The sequence below is a fragment of the Condylura cristata genome, unplaced genomic scaffold (genome assembly GCF_000260355.1).
Source record: "Condylura cristata isolate star-nosed mole 26May11 unplaced genomic scaffold, ConCri1.0 scaffold00020, whole genome shotgun sequence".
Classification (NCBI taxonomy): domain Eukaryota; kingdom Metazoa; phylum Chordata; class Mammalia; order Eulipotyphla; family Talpidae; genus Condylura; species Condylura cristata.
In genome coordinates this window covers 8,466,141-8,486,640 of record NW_004567121.1, presented here as the reverse complement: position 1 = coordinate 8,486,640, position 20,500 = coordinate 8,466,141, and the positions used below count along the sequence as shown (strand labels likewise).

At 44.9% G+C, this 20,500-nt stretch overlaps 1 protein-coding gene across 1 annotated transcript in view; it reads right to left on the bottom strand.

Annotated features, from left to right (window-relative positions):
- Nucleotides 1-13,132: 13,132 nt before the first annotated feature.
- Nucleotides 13,133-20,500, bottom strand: part of NCK2 (NCK adaptor protein 2) — a 47,363-nt gene continuing 39,995 nt past the window's right edge. The window contains exon 4 of the mRNA XM_004686191.2: nt 13,133-14,527. Coding sequence (XP_004686248.1) covers nt 14,333-14,527 — 195 coding nt within the window. The 3' untranslated portion in view covers nt 13,133-14,332. The remainder of the gene's footprint in view (nt 14,528-20,500) is intronic.

The following is a 20,500-nucleotide window of genomic DNA, read 5'->3' as shown; positions in this document are numbered from 1 at the left end:
CCGGGGAGGGCTTATTTTCCCTATAGTCCTTCCCATTGGACCCCACTGCTCTCCCTCCCGCATTATACCCACACACAGGTACACACATACACACATACACACACAACCTGTCATCTGGAATCTACCGCCTTTATTAAGCCACGATGTTGACACTGACTGGCTTTGGGGGAGTAGAGAGAAATGACACCTCAGATACACACTACTCCTGAGTCCCGGCTTCCAAGGGGAAAATCCATCACCATCACTAACAGGCAAGTATCTCTCCTTTTTTCCATATTTTCTTTCTCCATTTTTTTTTAAATTCATTTACTGTAGGAGGCATCATATGCACAGCCTTAAATGCAGGCTATATAAGCTTTGCATTTCCCCCACAGTGGACCATTCACAGGACATCATTCAAGAGGTGACTCCCAGATGCACCCCCTCAAAGTCCCGAATAAAAGTTTTGCTGTCACTGGCAGCTAAAGCCCTGGCTCACCACAGAATCACAGTTCAACACCCCAGCATTCTGGCCCTCTAGATCGTGGGGCCTGGGGCCTACTGTGTCCCAGTCCCTGTCTCAGCCGACCTCACTGCTGCGGGCCTCACCACTGCCAGCCCCTCTGCGTCATTCCTCCTCTTCAGCCTCATCTGTGCTATTGCATTTGTTTTCAGTTTCACTCCTTTGAAAGTGCTGGTTCCCCCAAGGCTTGGCCTCTGTCCTCACCCCAACACCTTGATTCCATGACCATAATCCTTGGTCTGCACTTAAAACCCTCAGCTTGGCAGCCTTAGAATACCAACCAGGGCCTGTTCTGGACTTACTGGCCTCTTACTCTGGCCAGAAATGCTGCAGCCTGAGACTTTCATGAAAAGCAGGAAGGACTGATCCTTGAGCTCTGAGCTGGGTCAACAACCAGTTTATCTTTAATCTCAAACTCTGGGTGGGGCATGGGCAACTCTGGTCGACTGGTCCAAGAACTGGGAGTGTGGGGTCTAGGCCCTAGCTGTTGGGCCTTTGCATAATTGAGTGACGTCAAGGCCAGGAGAGTGCAGCAGGCCAGCAGCAGGCAGGAGACCCCTCCAGTGCTGGGGGTGGAGGTGAACGGAAGGACCGGAAGGAGGGAAGGATGGCTAGGGCCCTGCAGGAAGTGCTGCCTAACAGGAGGCCACAGGGCTGGGCTGGGCAGGTGTGCTGGGTGAGTCATTTTTGGGCCCCTGCTGTCCTCCTGATAACTTGCAGCTCACACAATGGCACAATTGTGTCTCTGCATTTAGGGTGGCTGGGCTTACAACCCAGGGACTGTGTCCAGGGGACTGAGGGAAGCAGCATGAGAGAGATCTTTGTGCAAATCTGCCCCGCAGGAAGGAGCCAGCAACCTCAGAGATCTTGGCTGCAGGTGAGAAAGGAAGAGGTTTGACCAGAGGTACTGTGTCAGCACTGCTTGGCGTGCAGTTGTTGGAAAGTGACAAGAGGCAAGTTTATCAAAATTGGAATGCTGTGCATTTTAAAGTGGGCTTTCTAAGTGCCTAGAGAGTGAAATTGAAGAGAGGTTTGCTCATCTCAAGACACTACAATGACTTTCACCAAGTGAATGACTGGAATACATTTACCTCTTTTTCTATTGTTGTCACCTGCAAAGAGCTGTTTGAGGCTGAAAGCAAAACTTAAGGGTGGCGGATGGCTTCACTCATAGCAGGAGTGTAAAGGATCAGGAAAAAGAAAAAGAAAAAAAAAACCCCACAATTATAATACAGTAAAAATGAAAATCAACAAACAACTATAAACCAGAGACATTCTACAGAGGTGGAGAGGGGAATTGGATGAAAACTGGGGTGGGAAGAGCACACGGTACTATAGTGATGGCCCAAGGGTGAAGTGGTAGTTAGCCTGCAGGGATTCCAACTGAGATGAAAAAATGTAAAAATGAAGAATGATGTATATATATATAATGTGTGTGTGTGTGTATACATATATAAAAACAAACAAAACTTAAGGGTGGCTTAGCACAGCCAAAAGTCTCCTGAGGCCAACAGCTCAACCCTGGGGAAAACTTCATCACTGCATCATGTTTAGAAAGAAGAATTAAGGAGGTTATAGTTTATTCCTGTGAGACAGAAAGTGGAGCCCATGCCCAGGGCAGAGATGTGAGGCTGAGCTCTGTCTGGCTAGTTTTTGTCTGAGGCACCAAATATCTATGTCTCTTACAGGGGCCAGCTTGAAAGGGCTGGGCGATTTCTAGGTCTTAACATCTTGCTTTCTAGAGGAAGGTAGGGAGGGGAGGATTTTCAAGCCCAATTCTACTAAAAACAGCAGTCCTGTTGTCCTAATTGTCACTAGCCTGTAAGATGTGTGATGCCTCAAGAGTCACTGGTCACTCTTGCTTGATCCTTCATTAACAGCTGGTGTCCAGACTCCCTCAGAGTTCAGCAGATTCCTGCTAACTCCTGCTGACAGTCTCAGCTGGCCCATAAGCAGACATCTCAGCTCTGGGCTCCATCACATTCTTTCAGTGAGGTTTTGCTGGTTTGCTTGGAATGCTGTAGAAGTGTGTTCAGGATTCAGGTGCTATAACAAAACCCTATTGACTAGGTAGCTTATAAACAGCAGAAATGTATTACTCACATTCTGGATGCTGTGAAGCTCCAGGATCCAGGTACCAGCAGATCAAGTGTGGTGAACAGTTCCTATCTGTCCTCTCACTGGGCCCTCATGTGGCGGAGAGAGGAAGGCACATTCTGGTCTCTTACATGGACATGAATCCTACTCATGAGGGCAACACCCCATGACCTAATCACCTCCTAAAGGCCCTGCATCCTAATATCTAGGGGCTAGGATTTCAATATGTGAATTGTGGGCGATGCAAATATTCAGTCTATAGCAGATACTGTGCTCATTTCATTTCACAAAGACAAATAGGTCATGGTCTTCGCACAAGAAGCTCATCATCTTGTCAGAGAACAGGTGCAGTACTTCAAATTACAGTGCCAGTAGGAGTGAATGTGAGACAGACTCGGGGGGTGAGGGGTCTGTGTGTGGGCCGTTCAGTCCAAACGGAGGAGGGGGAGTCAAGCCTCTCGAGTGGGCGATTCCTGAGCTGAGTCTTGAATACAGCCCAGAACTAGGACAGAGAGTGACAGCTGGGTGCAGGCAGATGAGTTTCTAGGCAGAGGGAAGAGCAGGGAGGCAGAGAGACAGCCACGACAGGTGTCTGGAGGACTAGCTTAAGGCTGAAGGATTCCAGAAAAGGACTCCTGGGTGGGAGAGGGTTGGCCATGAAGGGACTTGGAACTGGGAAAATGACACTGGCAAGTGATTTATTCCCAGTGCTTTGGTTCTTCATTGCTGCATGACAAACCACCTAAACTGGTGTCTTAAAATGACACCAATCATTGGTTTTCCCAGGAATCAGCATGTTGAGATGAGTTCATTAGGGAAGACCCACCTGCTCCATGTGGGCTCAGCCTGTGGTGTGACTGAGGGCAGGAGGGCTCCCTTCCCAGACTCATTCGGATGCCTGCCAGTCAGTGTAGGGGTGGGCAGCGGTCTGGCCATTGCTCAGGGTCAGCAGTCTTGGCTACTTTTGGGCCTTCATACAGGTCTGACTCCCTCAGAGCGTAGTGGCTTCCTGTGCATGGTGAAACCAAGACAGAGTCAGGTGGATGCTTTTTATGACCTTGCCTCCAAAGTCATGCAGCACCAAGTTGTCTTACTCTATCGGTCAGTCACAAAGGCAACTCAATTCAGTGGGAGGCGCCTAGACCCATCTCTTGAGGATGAGTGCCCAGGTGGATTAACTACTTTAAGGAACAATCTTCCATGTGCAGCTGTTGCAGATGAAAGGTTCTCTACCTTTCTAGGCCCTTCTAGCTAGAAAATAATTAAATGGACACAAGACAGCTTAACAGGAGAAAAAGACCCACTTAATCTCAAAGGCATGAGGAACCCTATAAATATGGCACCTGTAAAATGAGCTACATTTTGGAGAAATTGAAATTTTTGGTTTGGGTATGAAATTTGTGAGGATCAAAAGATTTACTTACGCAGGCCAAATAAACGTGGAATTCCTTACCTGCTGATAAAGATATCTTCTGTCCTGTTGGTATAGGAAGAGACTCCATCACAGGGGAGATTCACTTCTCACTTACAGCAAGACAGAGGATGAGAGTTATCATTTCTTCACCCACTGCCTCTTAAGCAATTTTAGTTTAAAAGTGATCACCATGCCACTTTTGTGTATTTTGTAGAAGACTACTGTGTACCTCAACCGGTACAGGTGTGGAAGAGAGTAGGGGGGTTAGACCAGAGTCAGGGAGGCCCATTAGCTGACTTCTATGAGTGAGAAAGAGCAGAGTGGAGAAGCAAAGATGCCCCTAGATTCTGGAAGTTGAAACTAAAGGGCTGGGTGGTTAGGGGGCAGCAGTTGGCCACAATTCCCTTGTCCTTTTGAGGCATGGTCTGTGCTCTGTTGTCGGTTCCCTGGCTTCTACTAAGGAGAGTTGCCTGGCCTGGAGCTGAGAGTTATTTGTGTGCTGCATGCACATTAATTGGGCTGTGGTTCCTGTGGCCCTGGGGGAAGTTTGGGGGTGGTGCCCTTTGAAAGGTCAACTGTTAATCACTGATTGACAGCAACACCAGGCAGAATCCTAGTCCAGAAACAAGTCTTCCCTGGGGATTGCTGGGAGGGAGAGATTTTGCTTGAAAGAATGAGGTCCATCCTCTTTCAAAACAGGAACTCATGATGGTCTTGCAGAGGGGGTAGAGGACCCTGGCCACCCATCCAGTTAAGAACCAAGAGCATTCAAGAGGCTTGTTTTCACATTCAGACCTTCAATGATCAGAAACTGAGGGTGGAAAATAGAGCTATTAAGCTTGATTATGAGAGATGAGAAGAGTCACAGGGAAGTTCGCCATCTGCGCCTTCCCAACAACGGCCGCACTGATTTGTCTCTAGCTCTTAGTGCGACACACACCACCATCACACCCTGCCTGTGTACTCACCTCCAGGTTCAGACCCACAACCTTGGCTCTGTCCCCTGATCTTGGCACTGGAACAGATTGGACAGTCAACAGAAGCCGTTTGCTGAGACGCTTGGTAATTGATGTGAACCACAGAGATATGCTCAGCAAAGGAAGTTTTACCTGGTACCAGCAATGGAAGTTGGCAGGCCTATGCTGCCACATGTCTTTTCCTGATACCTGTGAGACAGTCTTCAAAAAATCAAGAGCCATGTGCCATGGCACAGCCCAGCTGAGGACAACCCATCCAAGCTATGTGTTTGAAGATGTCTGCGTTTCACATTCCTTGCTGTTTGAACCCTCTTCCTATGTTCCCACAATCTCTTTGAGCATGGGCTCAGATGCTACTTAAGGTTTGTCTAGCTCAGCTACCCCATGAATAAACTTCTATACATTTCTAGGGTACAGCAATAGTGCTCTTGCCCATCAGGTGAGTGCAAACCTCTGAAATACACTATTTTTTTTTTTAAGAGCAACAGTTGGCTAAGATCATCAGATGAATCCAGTTCTTTGACTTTCTTCTCTTCAATGCTTTTTCCTCCTCTCCTAGATCTCAGACTGCAACATTCCCAAAGTTGCAATGCACAATCCTACTTAATGTTCTAATATTAATATTACCTAGATCTCTCAATCAGTTGATGTTGGAATTCTCTCGTTAATTTCTCTTTATTTTTCTCTTGATCAGTTTAGATGTTATCGATTATCTTCATAGCTAGAGTAGAGGGTAGTTTATCCATGTGCTTCGGTTTGGTAATGAATTAAATAAGCAAAAAACAAACAGGCAAATGTAGAAAAACAGATTCAAGTTGGGAGTTCTAAAAAAGTGATACATATACCCTTGAACAGGTTATTTTAACTTATAAGTGGGTATTCATTCACCAATCTTTTCAGTTAGGCCCATCCCTTTCTTTGAAAACAGGCCTGTTGATAGAACTTCTGCGTTGTTTTCTTACAAAGCCCAGTATAATCCTCTACAATTACTAATTTGGTGTTCTTTAAAATAGAGTGAGCACTGAAAGGCACTTAAGAAATGACCTGAGTGCAATTATATTCTTACAACCACATGTAAGCCTGGAGTAAACAGGTGCTGGAACACCTGTAAGCCAGAACAAACCGCCTCCTTGTGTATCACAGCAGCCAGGGGGCGCTGGTGAGCGGCATCTGCCTGTCCCTGGTCCTCCCCATCTGGTGCGCCTCCTTGCTCCAGGGGTCTTCTTTACAGAGGTCCCTTCCCCCTCAGACCTCCTGCCCCTCAGCCTTCCTCGGCCACCCCTTTCAGCTGACCATGGCCTTGCCTCCATCACAGGAGTAACCTTAGACCCAGACCACAACTTGGCAGATTCAAATGGGTGCTAGATATCCTTATAAGAGTTATGGCCATAGCAGGCGGAGCAATGTAAAAAGAATTTAATAGATTTTCAAGGATTACTTATTTGGAAAGGTTTATTTGTTAATTAGATTACTAAAACACTTAAAAAGGAAATTGAATTAATAGCCATATAAATTCAATTAAAAATATTTAAAGTATTTAATTACATTTGAAGATGAAACCAACCTTAATCAAAGTAATTAAAAGGAGTGGCTAAATGTTGGGTTTATAAATACAACAAGATTTAAACTGAATTTTAAAACTTCAGGGAGAACCAGAGTTTAGTAACCAGAATTTTTTTATAAACTCAAGTTAAGTACCTTCCTTTGGGTAATCATTTCTATATTCAAGTCATTCACGAGGACACAAACATCTCCCAGTGACAGCCTTGTACTTTTGGGGGAGATGCCATCTGACAGGCTCCCTGTCACCATCTGTTTACCAAACTGAAAGCCAGCCCTGTCCACCATTCCTGCCCTCTCCCAGGTTACCAGTTGTGTTCTTTCCATCACTCCCAGTCCTTCCCTTTCTCCTGACGTCTCCTTTCCCAACCACCAGCTTTCTCCCTTGTCTCTGTGTGACTGCCTGCAGCAGCCGTGACAAGCTAGCATAGGACTAACTAGCATACAGAGCTACGTGCGAATAAAAGACCAAGGATTCTAGACAGGTAATACCAGAGGCCAAGTGTCCCATCTGGCCTGAGTTGCTGTCTTCATCCTGATGGATTAAATCCATGTAAGTCACTGGTCAAAGGGAAGGGGCGACTTCTGAGATAAAATTACTCTCTATTGCTCACCTTGGGCAATTTTAAATGTTCGCGATTTCTAGATAAAGAAAAGGTAACCATTCAAGAGAGCATAAAGTAAGTTGAATGGAGTTGTAAATCGTTTTGAGAATATGTAGACACTTTTAAAGTCCCACATACAGTGAGACAGTTCTCTAAATTTCGTAAAAATACCACAATAGTCATAACACTATAAAAAAAATCAGAAAATAACAAGAGTTGCCAAGGATTTGGAGAAAGTTTATGCACTGTTGTCTGGAGTATAAAATAGCCTAGTCATTGTGGGAAGCAGTTACGGCAATCTCCCCCCAACACACAATTAGAAATTCAGTTACCATATGACTCAGCAATCCCCCTTCTTGGTATCTGCCCCAAAGAATTGAAAGCAAAGTCCCAAAGGTCCCAAATTGAAAGAGATCACCTGTTATTCAAAGTAACCAAAAGATGAAAGCTACTCACATATCCATTGATGAATAAGTCCAAATGTAGTATTTATATACCTAGAGTATCATTCTGCCTAAAAAGGAAATTCTGACACATGCTACAACATAAATGCAACTTGAGGACAATATGCTAAACAGTAAACTGTCAAAAAAAAAAAAAAACTACGATTCCACGAGGTAGCTAAAGTAGTCAAATTCATAAAGGTGGAGTGTAGACTAGTGGGTGCCAAAGGCTGGGGGCAATGGGGGGGGGAGTTGTTTCATGTGTGTGGGGTTTCAATTTTGTGAATACCACACACTTTTATTTTAGTTAGATCAGTTGATAAAATCTCTATCCTTACAGAACATAAATTATAGGTGTGGGTGAAGGGGGTACATGTGTGTGACGGATAATAAATACCAAGTATAGTAAGTTATCTAGTACATTAGAAATTGGTATGTACTAAGAAGGAAAAATAAAGAATAAGAGGGATCACTGCTTAGAGGGTTCTCTAGAAATTTTTTACAATATGAATTCAGTGTTCTGCAATATCCAGTCTGTTCATTGAGATTATTGCATTATTAATTTGACAACCATGTTTTTAACAGGCACTTTTGATGAAAGTATTGATTAGAGACAAAATTATCTTCTAGTAAGATATCAAGCAAGATCCAAGAAATCAAGCAATGTTCACAGTAGGAAATTTTTCTTCTATTTTTCTACAATCAATACAACCAATAGCATGTTGGGCTTTTTAGTCATCCAGTTTTGCTCCATGCAATTTAAAATACAGAAGACAAATTTTCTATCTATTTTTCATTCAGATAATTCTTATCCACACAAAATTTGGGAAACTTTAAGTGTGAAGAAAATAAAAAGCTTTCCCATTCTCCACAATGATTCCTAGTTTTGTAAGCAGTATCATGCCTACCTCAAGAAAAGCAGCCTCATGGATTTACCACCAAGAGGCAAAGGCTTCCCCATGACGAGTGGACTTTTCAGTGAGGAGCTCTGAAAGCCGGGAAGCAGACCGTGCACCCCACCTTCCAACACCCGGTGCAAGCACCGTGCAATTAGGTCGCTGTGGGTGTGGCTGTACATCCACATCCTGGTGTTGAGTGATTTCATGACTTCAGTGTCATGCGCTGCTGGAAGGGGATTTTCCTCTTTGTGGAAATGAATATTCCCTGCATTTGACTTCCATCTGTGGTTGGATGAAGTTCTAGGTTGAAATCATTTGAATACGGCTTCTGCTTCTACAAGCAGATGTGTTCTGGAAATGCAGGTGACTGTTGGCTACATAAGGTAATGATCTAGCATGTAACCCATTTTTTCCTTTTCATTAAGTTCATTTAACATACTGTCCAAGAGTCTAAGCATTTTACATTATTATGCAGAAACAGTTCACCTTATCTAAATATATTATGCCTAATGACTATATCATCCTTAAATGGCTGTGTGAAAGTGCAGCTCTGTGCCAGTGTTTCTGAAGTCATTAGCCAAAGAAACTTTGAAGCTTGCTGGAGGCTTAGGCACTGGTGAGGGTTAGACCAGGGAAGACAACAACGACAAGGGGTAAGGATCAAGAAGGCTAGACCTCTACATCTTTGTACTTGGGCCTTCCCCAGACCATGATCTGTTCTTGGAAGGTTACATGCATCAGCAGGAGCTCAAGTACAAGACTTTGGTCTTCTGGTTCCTGACTTTGGCTGCAGAACCTGGCCCTCAAGCCAAGCCAAATGTTGACCTCCCAGGGAGGAGGCCATGTTTGTAAAAAGCTCTCAAAGTGAGACTCTCTACCAGCTGTTGGGCTCATCCATCTTCAGGAATTATTGTCAAGTAACTGGATCCTTCAAAGATGGGACATATGGGGTCTTTAGTTAATTTCTACGGCTGGTAGCTTTGATATGAGAAATCCAAACAGAGGTAATGACAAACAGGGACAATTAAGACCATTCTAGGCATTCAAGAGCAACTATTTCTCTCTTTCTCTGACCCAAAGAACATGCTATAGATATATGCTGCCAATGATGTGAGATGTGCAGGGTAGGAGCAGGTGACTGCCCCAAAGGTCTAGACTAGACCTCAAGTGGACTATAACAGGACCCCAAGAGGCTCCAACCAACCTACGTCAGAATCTCTAGGGAGCATGCTAAAAATGAAGAAGGCTATCCTCTGACTTCCCCCATCTTGTGGTCAGGAAATTGCATGAAGGAGCATTTTCTAGAGGACAGAATTTACAACAGCAATGGCTAGCTTCCTCCAACAGTGGAAATGCCACTTGTTGAAAAGAGGCTGCTGTGGAGTGGATGTCTGCATGTTGCCCCTCCCACCTCCATTCAAGAGTTGCAATCTAATCCCCAGTAACATGATATTTGGAGATGGATGGTCTTTGCAGGGTAATTAATTCCTGAGGTTGATTAATTTCCTTACAGGAAACCTAAAGAGGTAGAGAAAGGTAGCTGGCTGTCCTGTCCTTTGAGGACACAAGAAGTCACAAGTTCATAACTTATGACTGCCACCACCAGGACACCTCAGGTGACAGATCTTTCATAAACAATCAATCTGCTCTCCTGGACAGGAGGAGGCCTTTCCATGCTAATTTGGGACAAGATTGAAAGTAATTGCCAGGTACAAATTTTGGCCACTGAAAACACAGGAAGTCTAAAGTCTTACCAGAACCCCAGGAAGTCCGAAGCCTTACCAGAACCTCACCATGCTGGAATCCCAATTTCAGCTTTCAGGTCTGTGAGAAATAAATCTGTTGTTTATAAGCCACCCAGATTATAGGATTTTGTAATAGCAGACTAGGGTCAAACAAATGTCCAGTGCCCAGGCAAGAAAATAACAAAAATTATGAACAACCATATACCAGAGATATTCTGTGAGGGTGGAGTGGGGAATGGGATCAAAAACGGGAGGGGTGGAGAAGGGAGGGAAATGCACGGGACTATGGTGGTGGCACAGGGGTGATTTGGTGATGGGAAACCCGTGGGGATTACAATCGAGATGGAAAAAAAAAATGTGCAAAATGATGTAAAAATAAACTTTGTAATAAAACAAAAACAAAAACAAATGTCTAGTGCTCTGGACATTGGTTGGCTTATTCAACTTATAATTCAGTAACCACCTTGTTGTCAGCCTCAAGTCGTCCTCATGTGAACATGGGGAGAGTTTCACACCCCCTCCCCCATGAAAGAGAAAACAAAACTGTCTTCCCCTTTACCAGAGGGCTGTCAGTCACCTGTAGACCTCCAGATGGGTCTGGGACTGAGTGTGGCCCAGGTTTAGTCTTAGCTTTGGGCATCAGCTTCACATGAAAGATGGACCACATTATTGAGAATGAGGAATTTCTTGGATTCATATCTGTTCAAATACTTCAAGGGCTGAAGTTCTAAAAAATGGACTGAACCGGTGGTGCTAAGATTGCCAGGCAAGCCCCACACTGAGATTTTCAGGGAGCTGGAGCCCTGTCTGCTGGAGCCCATGGCCACGGAGGCACCAATGAAGTAAGCGCCAACCAGTGAGGCAAATGACACACAGCAGGCCTGAGTGACATCACTTACTGTTGCTCAGCATCTTAACAAAGTTCAAGTTCTCGCTACCCCTGTCTAATCCTCACACAACCCTCTGAATGCCATGGAGAGCAGACCCATTTACTCATGAGCAAACATGTCTAGCTAGGCAATTTGCTTGAAGCTTCAGGACTAATAAGGTGACCTGGCACGCACACAACACTGGGCTCTGGGCAGGAGTTTCAGGATGGGTGAGGGACGTTGCTTCCCGGGAGAGTGGCTAGCACCACGACAAGGTGTTACAATTGGAAAGACCGAATAAATCACAATGATCACACACTAACAACACATGAATTATGTTGGGTTCTACTGAGCAAAAGGCCAAAAGTAAGTCTGTATTTACTGGAAAGTAGCATTTTACAAGAATACTTTCAAGCTTTTCTTTCCTCTCAGTTCTGAACTTTGGTCTTAAGTAATTATTATGGTATTCTGGCACTGGGCTGTAGAAATGGCAGGAAATTAAGTTATAACCATCTAGCACAGAGATATTAAAGAAAAAAACTGTCCCAGCAACAAAATAATTTCAAAATGTCAGCTTCAGTAGATATTAAGTTTTATAATAACTTAAGATTTTAATTTGTGATGCACTTTGTGAGAAAAGATAGGCTGTTTTAGCTTGCTAGAAACACTGACATTTGGCATAAGCTATGAGTGAAGGGCTTAGTAGTTCTGTGCTGTCATTCAACAGGGTTATTTGTGAAGAGTGAAGGCACACTGACTGCAAACAAATGGGTAGACTCACACAATAATGAAATAACTGATCTCTGTTATCCTTTGCTCTATATGCAAAGAGGCAAGGAACAGCAAAATAAGATTTGGCCGGGAAATCTCTGGACAAGCAGGAAGATGATAGCAGAAGTGTCACGTGGGCAGAATATGGATGATCCACACAACAAACCTCGGGGGGACCTGCCTGACTGCCCCCTACTCTAGTAACAAGCTCTTGAGGCCAGTTACAGGGCTTTCCCATGGTACATTGGGACAGAGTTGAGATTGATTAATTGCCAATTATGACTACTAGCCCTGAAGAAGTCCAGGAAGCCAAAATGTGTGTCTGTCTGTGTCCTTTGTTTCTTCTTGAATGGTTACATGTAGATCAGTGTCTAGGTACTCACTGTAGATTCTAGCATAATCAGAATGGAACACCAAACCATGAGACCTGAGCTGGGAAGTATTGTTACTTCCATGGAGAAGGTATAGGACAGATGCATTTTATCTAAGATACTGATCTGCCTCCCTCACCATGATGTCTCATTACAAAACTGGGTGCTCCCAACCTTAGATATCAGACACCAAACTTTTCATTCATCATTATTAAAGGCAGCAAAAAGATACAATTAACTCACAGGAAACAGGAATGGCAGCTTAATTGTAAGCCTCTCACACAGTAACTATTTCTTTTGGGTGTCCCCCTACCCTGGGGTTGAAAGGCATGGCTCTGAAATCAGCTAGCTTTCTAGGTTTTCCCACCCCGTCCAACCATGTACGGCCATGTACCCCTGTTCATTTATCCTGTGCCTCATATTTTTCATCTGTAAAATTGGGTTGAAAAGATAGGGACCCACCTCATAAGACTATAATGAGGACTCAAGGTGGACACCATGTCTGCAGAGGAAAAAACACTTTAGCTGTAACTAGCTCACCAGGGCACAGCCTGAGTGAATGAAGGTTACAGGCGTGAACAGAGGAAAGCCAGAGGTAAGAACTAGAGCTGGTAAGGGTTTGTTAAAACATTTTTAACAAATAATTTCCAAAGAGTAAAATTAAGACCAAGTTTGAGATCCTGGTTTCTTCTGGGATTTCACTAATTAAAATTTATTTCGACATACAAAAATGTGGTGGTAGAAAACATAAGCAATAAATTTGTTAAACTCCTCTCTAAAAATAGTTCCCCCGAGGCACTGAGTGTTCACTAAATGTTGCAGCTACCACTCTCCCATAATTGAGTCGAGAGTTTTCCCAAAGATAAATACACACATAATCTTGTCATAATACTTTTTTTTATTACAATATCCAAAAAACTGCTTATGCAAGTTTAGGAGTTCTCAAGACCCCTTCTTCAGCTGTACGAATGTGCCATCTCAAGACTGTCTATTTAAACTATAAAGAAGTTCAGATGTAAAGAAAAAAGAAATGCAATTTCTTCATAAACATTCTGTGTGTCTCTTACTACCAATCACATACTCTTTTGTAAACCCTGAAAAATTTCCCTGTAAAGCAAATAATATATATATGCATATATATCTACATATACATACATACATATACGTATATATTGTGTGTGTGAAGTGTTGGTAGCTCCCCTTCCCCAAAGATCAGCCATTTTCCTTAATCATCTGAATTAGTGTGAACAAATGACTACAGATACATATTATTTTGAGAATTAAATACATAATTGTGAAATTTAAACAAGCCAAAGGGCAAGAGGAAAAAGCACTATGCGGATGGCACGTATGGGGGTAAATTACCAAAACATCTGTCTTTCCGGGTCACCTTTCTGCAGACTGACTTTCAAGGAAATCCTTTCTTTATTGCAAGTACAGCCCCAAAGGCACTGGACAGTTCCTCACCACGGGGTCACCCGGTGGTTCCAGTATTGCTACTAGCAGTGGCTGACTCCCCGGAGAATGTGGGAGCCATGTGAGGGCAGAGGACACGAACAAAGGCTGCTAGGACCGGGGACCTTCCGTGCGCTGCCTGGGGCAGCAAAGAGCCACTGGCACCGCGTCCTGCGTGTACTGCACTTCCCGCCACCAACACAGCTTCAGTGCATTCAAACTGCACCCAATGTCTTTTAATGAGGGGCTGTGTTGGCTTGCCGTTCTGAGCAGGCTAAGGCTGACTCCAGAAGGAACAAAGTGGACAAATGGGCCCCTCTTCTGTCCTCTTCCTTTCTCTAAAACTGGCCAGGGTGGGGAGTGGGCTTGACCATGGGTATGAGAGCCTGGGATAGTGAAGGGGGTGGGGAGGGGTAGGAGTGGGTGGGAAGATGAAAACAAACCGACCTGGACCGAGTGATAAACCAGGCAAAGGAAGCCAATAAAGGAAGAACCACCAGACAGTGTGGAACCCTGGGCGGGACGGCCCAAGTCGGACGACGGCTTCTCAGGCGGAGCCGCTGGGCTCCGGGGAAGTGAGTGTGGCACCGAAGGCCTGGAGGTGGCAGGGCCCGGGAGGGGCTGTCACTGAAGTGCTCTGACGAGGTAGAGCTTCTCCCCGTGCTCACTAGTGAAGATGGGGGCCTTTTTGTAGTGTTCCACCAACTCGTCCATGGTCTGAAACCGCCGCTGTCCGATGCAGTAGACATTGTCCACAAGCTGCACCTTGAAGTGTTTGTTCTTCCCTGATGCTTTGAGAGACACGGAGAAGTCACTGGGCTGTGGATGAAACAGAGCACGGGTTACCGAGGGCCACGTGGGAAAGGAGATCGGAACGCCCCGACCAAAGCAGACCAGCCAGCCTGAGCAGGAGTGCTCACTATGGGAGCTCTAACTGCTGCTCCTGTTTGGCAGCAGCCGGTACCTGGAATTCAGAATGACGAGAGGCAGTCCAAGAATAATTAGACTTTGCTTAGTAAAGGTCCAGTGAGAGCTGGGGCTCACTGTGGAGTGTGTGACATGTCTCTGGTTGATGCAGGCTGGCTGCTGAGGAGACCTGCAGTTTTCACTGTCACTATTTTGGATAAACTGGAAATTTATTAAAAGCAGCTTTTCTGCAGATAATTTCCTCTCCTCTGATTTCTACCACTATCAGAAGTTAAACAGTTCTAATTCTCAGCTATTTAAAAATAAACACAGTGGAAAATTCTGGTTGCATTTTAAATACTGCGTATAATGCCCCAGAGGGGCTGTCCTTCTTGTACATGCATAGATCTTATGTCAGCACCTAGCTTATACTAGCCTGGAGTTTAGAAAGATACTATTGTTTCTATTAAAATGTGTCTCTTATTCTTTTACTGAAAACTTAGAGGAAAGGTATTGAATGAGTAATGTTCTTTGGAGAAAAATATCAATTCAACAGAAGTCGTTTCCTGGACACAGACCACATGTGAGGCCCTCCTCGCCTGACATGTGGACACGTGTGTGTGGCATGTGTAGACCCTACACGTCTCTAGGCTCATACAAGTGACAGCCCACTGGGGAAACAGATGAAAAGGATATGGAGATGCAAACTGTGGTAAATTTTATGAAGAGAAAGGTGGTGTTAAGGCGATCAGGTAGTGTGTGTGTGTGTGTGTGTGGGGGGGGGTGTCCTGTCAGAAATGGCTTCTGAAAAAAATGGAGTGAGCCCAAGCTCCATGGAAGATGGGACTGGTGCTAAGGGAAGCAGGGAACCTGAGGAAGACAGAGAGGGAGGTCCCCCCTCCTGAGGTAGCAAGTGGCCCACATGGCTGAGGGGGAGGGACGCTGGGTCCAGAAACAAAAACCAACTGCCACGTACTATAGCCCACCAAGACGGTGTCACCTGGCTCTTGTCCACAGATCCAGTTAATAAGATTAAGTATGGCCCACCAGACCATTTCCTGTTCATATTCTCTGGCTCTTTGCTTCTTTCCTCCTCTTTGGGCAACCATTACTGTGAGGCCCACGGCAAAGGTTTTGCCCCCCTTGTGAAGCTTCCCCATTCCCAAGCAAGAGAAGTTCTTCCCCTCCTTAGCTTGCTATTCTGGTATAAAGTTCAATCTCCCAGCGGCAGAAGGACAGTGTATTCCAGTAACCTCTCTGTAATAAATAATTTATACATATGTCTTTTCATAATGTATTAGGCCAGAGAGGGCATTGTCTTAGCCGCTGCTATATCCCAGAGTCCCATAGGTGGGAGGAGCCTAATACAGTTTCGGGTGAACTGAAGCCATCTTTCCCAAAACCCAGGAACATCGGGCTGCGTAATGTCCATCAGCTGGGGCCTCTCTCAGTGTTGCTTCTGGCAGGACAGATATCACACACTCCCAGGCCCACACACTCTATTACATGGCTTTTATGGACATTTGGCAAAATGTGTGCAAATCTTATAAAACAAGAAATAGCTCCATGCGAAACAATAACAATTTAGGAAAATAGGGTTCTGAGAACATCTAACTCTAGTAAGAGCTACCAAGTTCACCCATTGTCAGCTGTCAGTAAAAAAGAACCAATGAGACTACTGTAGAACTTGTATTTATGTTCCCTTCTGCCCCAAAGAGACCAAATAAAAACAAACTTTTCAGGGAAAACTCCCAGCTTATCTCCTAGCTAAGCCCAAAGTTGGGTGCCTTGCAGGAGACCCAGGATATGCTGGTGGGACAAACTCCAGGAAGAGATGAGGAAGTTTATCTTGGCTTAGACAGTAGAGTATACTTTTCAGGATCCTGGCCACTGGGGGGCAGGGGACCAGTGCGAGGGAGACACTGAAACTTGAAAATTAATTTTCCAACTAGATCTCTTAGGAATGCATCACAGCAAAACCTAATGTCATAGTTGATCCTGCCAAGCAACCCTATTAATATAATGCACAGCACAGAATGGCATTCGAAGTAATGTTTTGATTGCACAATTCCCAGGCAGTATAATTTTCAAAGGACTGAGCAAGACGGATGCAGGCCAGCCTTCATATTACTGGCAATCCCATCCAGGTTGGTTGCTGTGTACGGTCCTGGCTATGTCCAGACAGCCTGCTGCTCACAAGAGGCCCGGAGCAGGCGCACTGCCACAGGTAATCCTCCCGAGTAGACTAGGGTGCCACCTTGGCCTGTCACAACACATTTGCTCAACCCTCTCAACCAGGTTTCTGGTTTTCCTATGTCAAGGGAAAGGATGCCCTACAGAAACCCTGCAGAGTTCTGTGGACTCCACCTCCTACTCCAGCTTTCTGGACTCTATCCCCTAATCCAGTGATTGGAAACTACAACTCCCAGCAGTAGCAGGGAGAGAACTGTGAGGACCTAAGGGCGGAGCTAAGCAGGCATTCTTGGGACTTTGGGGGTTAAATAGGGTGCCATTTGCTATGGAGCTCTCTGGCTTTCTCCCAGGAAACCACATGACTGGGGCTTTCAGTTAGTTTGTTACCAGGAGCTCCAAGTCAGCCTAGCCAATAAGATATTCCAGTTATTTTGCATCCCTCTCTCTTTCCCTGGGTTTTTTCCTTTTCTTTCCTCCTTTTGTAAATAAACCCATTGTTGACCCTTTTGTGTGTGTGTGTGTGTGTGTGTGCACGCGCGCAGTACAACTGAATTTTAAGCGCGAAGGTGAGGCCCCAGACAGGCGGCCCAGTTCACACTGGGGTGCCCTGTAACACTTAGAGCAACTCAATGTCAAGCTCTTCACCATTTAATTTCTATCAGTGTATATATATTCTGTGCCAGAAGCTTGTGCCTTAAGTTGAAGGCAGAGGGCGAGCTCAAGTCTGTAGTTTAGCTCAAACCAGGTACTGAGCTAATTTTATAGTTTACTCAATTCATAGATTAAAGCAGCATTATTGTGGAGGTAGAAAGTGAGTACATTAGAACATGTATATGATAAATCTAATTTTAACTAAGTGATCAACAGATGACTTTCTAAACAGGAAATGGAACTTTTTTTTAAGATTCTGGGTCTTTTAAAAAAAAGTATTTATGCATACAGAACTGGGGTACAGGCCAGAGGTTCAGGGGCAGTGAGAGGATTCACCAGAGACTGAGTGGGAGCAGAACAGGCATATCAATGAACGGCACTGCTGAGGGGAGCAGCGGGTGGGCCAGGAGAGGTCTGCCACACCATGTGGATCACCTCTGGGGTGGGGATCGAACTCACACTGAAGTGGCTGTGGCTAGTTTGCAATGCTGCATCTAACCCGCTGCACCACCGCTCCTTAACTACAAAGGTACATGTAAAAATGATGCTGTAGAGTCAGTAGTTTTTAATTTTGCTGGTTCCTGAGTAGAAACCTTAAAGTTAAGGACTAAAAGCACTAAAAGGTTGGGAAATGCTTAATTAACCTGTGTAGATTTGCCAATCTAAATATGAAGTTGCATTGTTTCATGCTCTCACCGCAGCTGAATGAAGCCACTGATGAACCAGAGCAGTGCTTCTCCGAATGTGATCCTGCCTACCAGCATTAACATTACCTGGGTCTTGTAAGAAAAAGCAAATCTCAGGCCCTGCCCAGACCCACAGAATCAGAATCAGGGTGGGGCCCAGCCACCTGTGCTTCACCCCCAGTAATGTTTTAATGGGACCTCCAGGGGCTCCTGAGACTGTTTGAGGAGAGAAATGACAGCTGGGCCAACTTCCAGCAGTGCTTTAAAAAATGGTCAGAGCCACCAGAAAAAGAAACAAGGATGACTTAGGGTTAAGCAGTCCCTCAAAGGAGGAAGTTCCACAGTTGATCTCACCCTTCCACCCCCACCACCTTGGGGATGCCTTTCTGATTGGATCCTGAAGAGCCTGGTCTTGCTCCAAGCATTCCTGGGAGGAATTTCTCCAGGTGCATGGCAGGGCCCTGCTCTAAGACCTCTCCCTGCAGACTGAGCCAGTTTCCCAAAACCGATGGATACAGAGCTACCCCAGAGCCCAATAACCCTGCCTTGCAAAAGCAGGGATGATCACGGGATACCAACGCCACTAGTACTGTCCTCACCTGCTGTGATTCCTCTAGGCTTGGCTTTCTGAAACAGACTTAATGAAACTGGATGAAAAAGGACTATGTCACTTTTACCTCAACAAGTCATGGTCTACTGATATGACTCACACTTAAATCTAAGCTTGTCAAAGGAACTCAGTATGATTTTGTTTCAATACCACATTAAGGACCTAAATGAACACCAGTCTGACACCCTCTGTGCACACAGGCTTTGTCTGGGGTGTGAATGAAATGAAGGTTGCTGAGTCTCCTTCATGGGAGGCCAACAAGCCTGAGCGACTGCTGCAGTAGAAAGGGTGCTGGACTTGGGGCTCTTATTCATAAAGGCGACTATAGACTGCTCTGTTGAAGAGTTTCTGCACTATGAAGAAACACTGGAGAGAGGCATTTCTTAAGAACACAGCAATTCCATGCCACAAGCGTGCATGAGAGAAGTGCATTTCTGTGCACCTGGAGCATGGATACAGAGGTTCCCTCTGTCTCATCTTTAAATGAAGCTTTTACTATTCTTTTCCAAATGCGTATGTATGTGTGTTTAGTCCTTCCTGCCTCCCAAAACATAGTTCCACAAGTTAAATGTGAGTAGAGACTTCTGGAATATTGTCCTTATTTATTAATTTTGGTCTTTTAGCCCTGACATGCCTGCCTGGTCAATAAATGATATTCAATGATTCAAGTAAGAATTTTTCCATACAATAGGCACTGCTACTTAAAGACTTGAATCATTTTGATATGCCACACTTGGGGGTCTCTCAGGCTTGTTAAAACTGAGGCTGCAACAGTACACTCCAGAGACTGAGATTCGGCAGGTCCAAGCAGCGCGTGATAATCTGTAATTTTAGTTAGTAGTTCAGTGGTGACACTGATGTTGCTGGCCCAGGACACCTGCTGAAAACTATTGCCACGGAGTCTGAGGAAGATGTTACGCATTAAAAAAAAAAAAAAAAAGTGGCATATCCATACAGGGATCTCATTCATCCTTAAAAAAGAATGAGATTCTGACACTCATGCTAATGTGTGGGTAAACCTGGAGGACAGTATGCCACATGACATATGTTAGTCGTGAAAGGACATACACTGTATGTTCTGGTCATGGGAAGAGCTCAGGGTAATTGAATTCATAGAGACAGAAAGTAGCAAGCTGCCAGGGACTGGGAAGGTGAAGTGAGTAGTGCATAATGATGTGGAGTTCTCAGTAGGGACATGGAAAATTCTGGAAAGGAAGGGTGGTGAGTGTTACACAAAAGCATGAGTGGACTGAATGCCACCGAACTTGACACTGAGAAATGGTTCAAATGGCAAATCACATGCCATGTATATTTTGCCACAAAATTTTCTTGCCTACATCTATGTTTTGTTAAAGATTCATGAAATTCTGGTGGACAGATGAGAACTCTGACAGAGGAACCAAAGCATCAGGGTGGGAGGTGCAGGCTTTGCTTGCCCAGGAGGCTCTGGCTGCTGGGGCTGCTGGGTGAGGCGAGGTGCAGAGCTCCAGGGCAGCACCTTTTGCGAGGGCCCAGCGTGCTACAAAGAGCTCCCCACCGTCTGCAGGTCACCCGGGACAACTGTGACTCCAGTTAATGACTTCCTAGCGGGCATGTGGCAGTGAGAGACAAGGCTCAAATGTGGCTCCTGAAAAAAGAATTTTCTTTCTCTCTGAGTCAAGGTCAGGCAACAGTTATGCCCCCACCTTTACTATGAGCCATTCTTCTCTTGACTTTAAAAAAAAAAACTATGGTGATACTGACTGG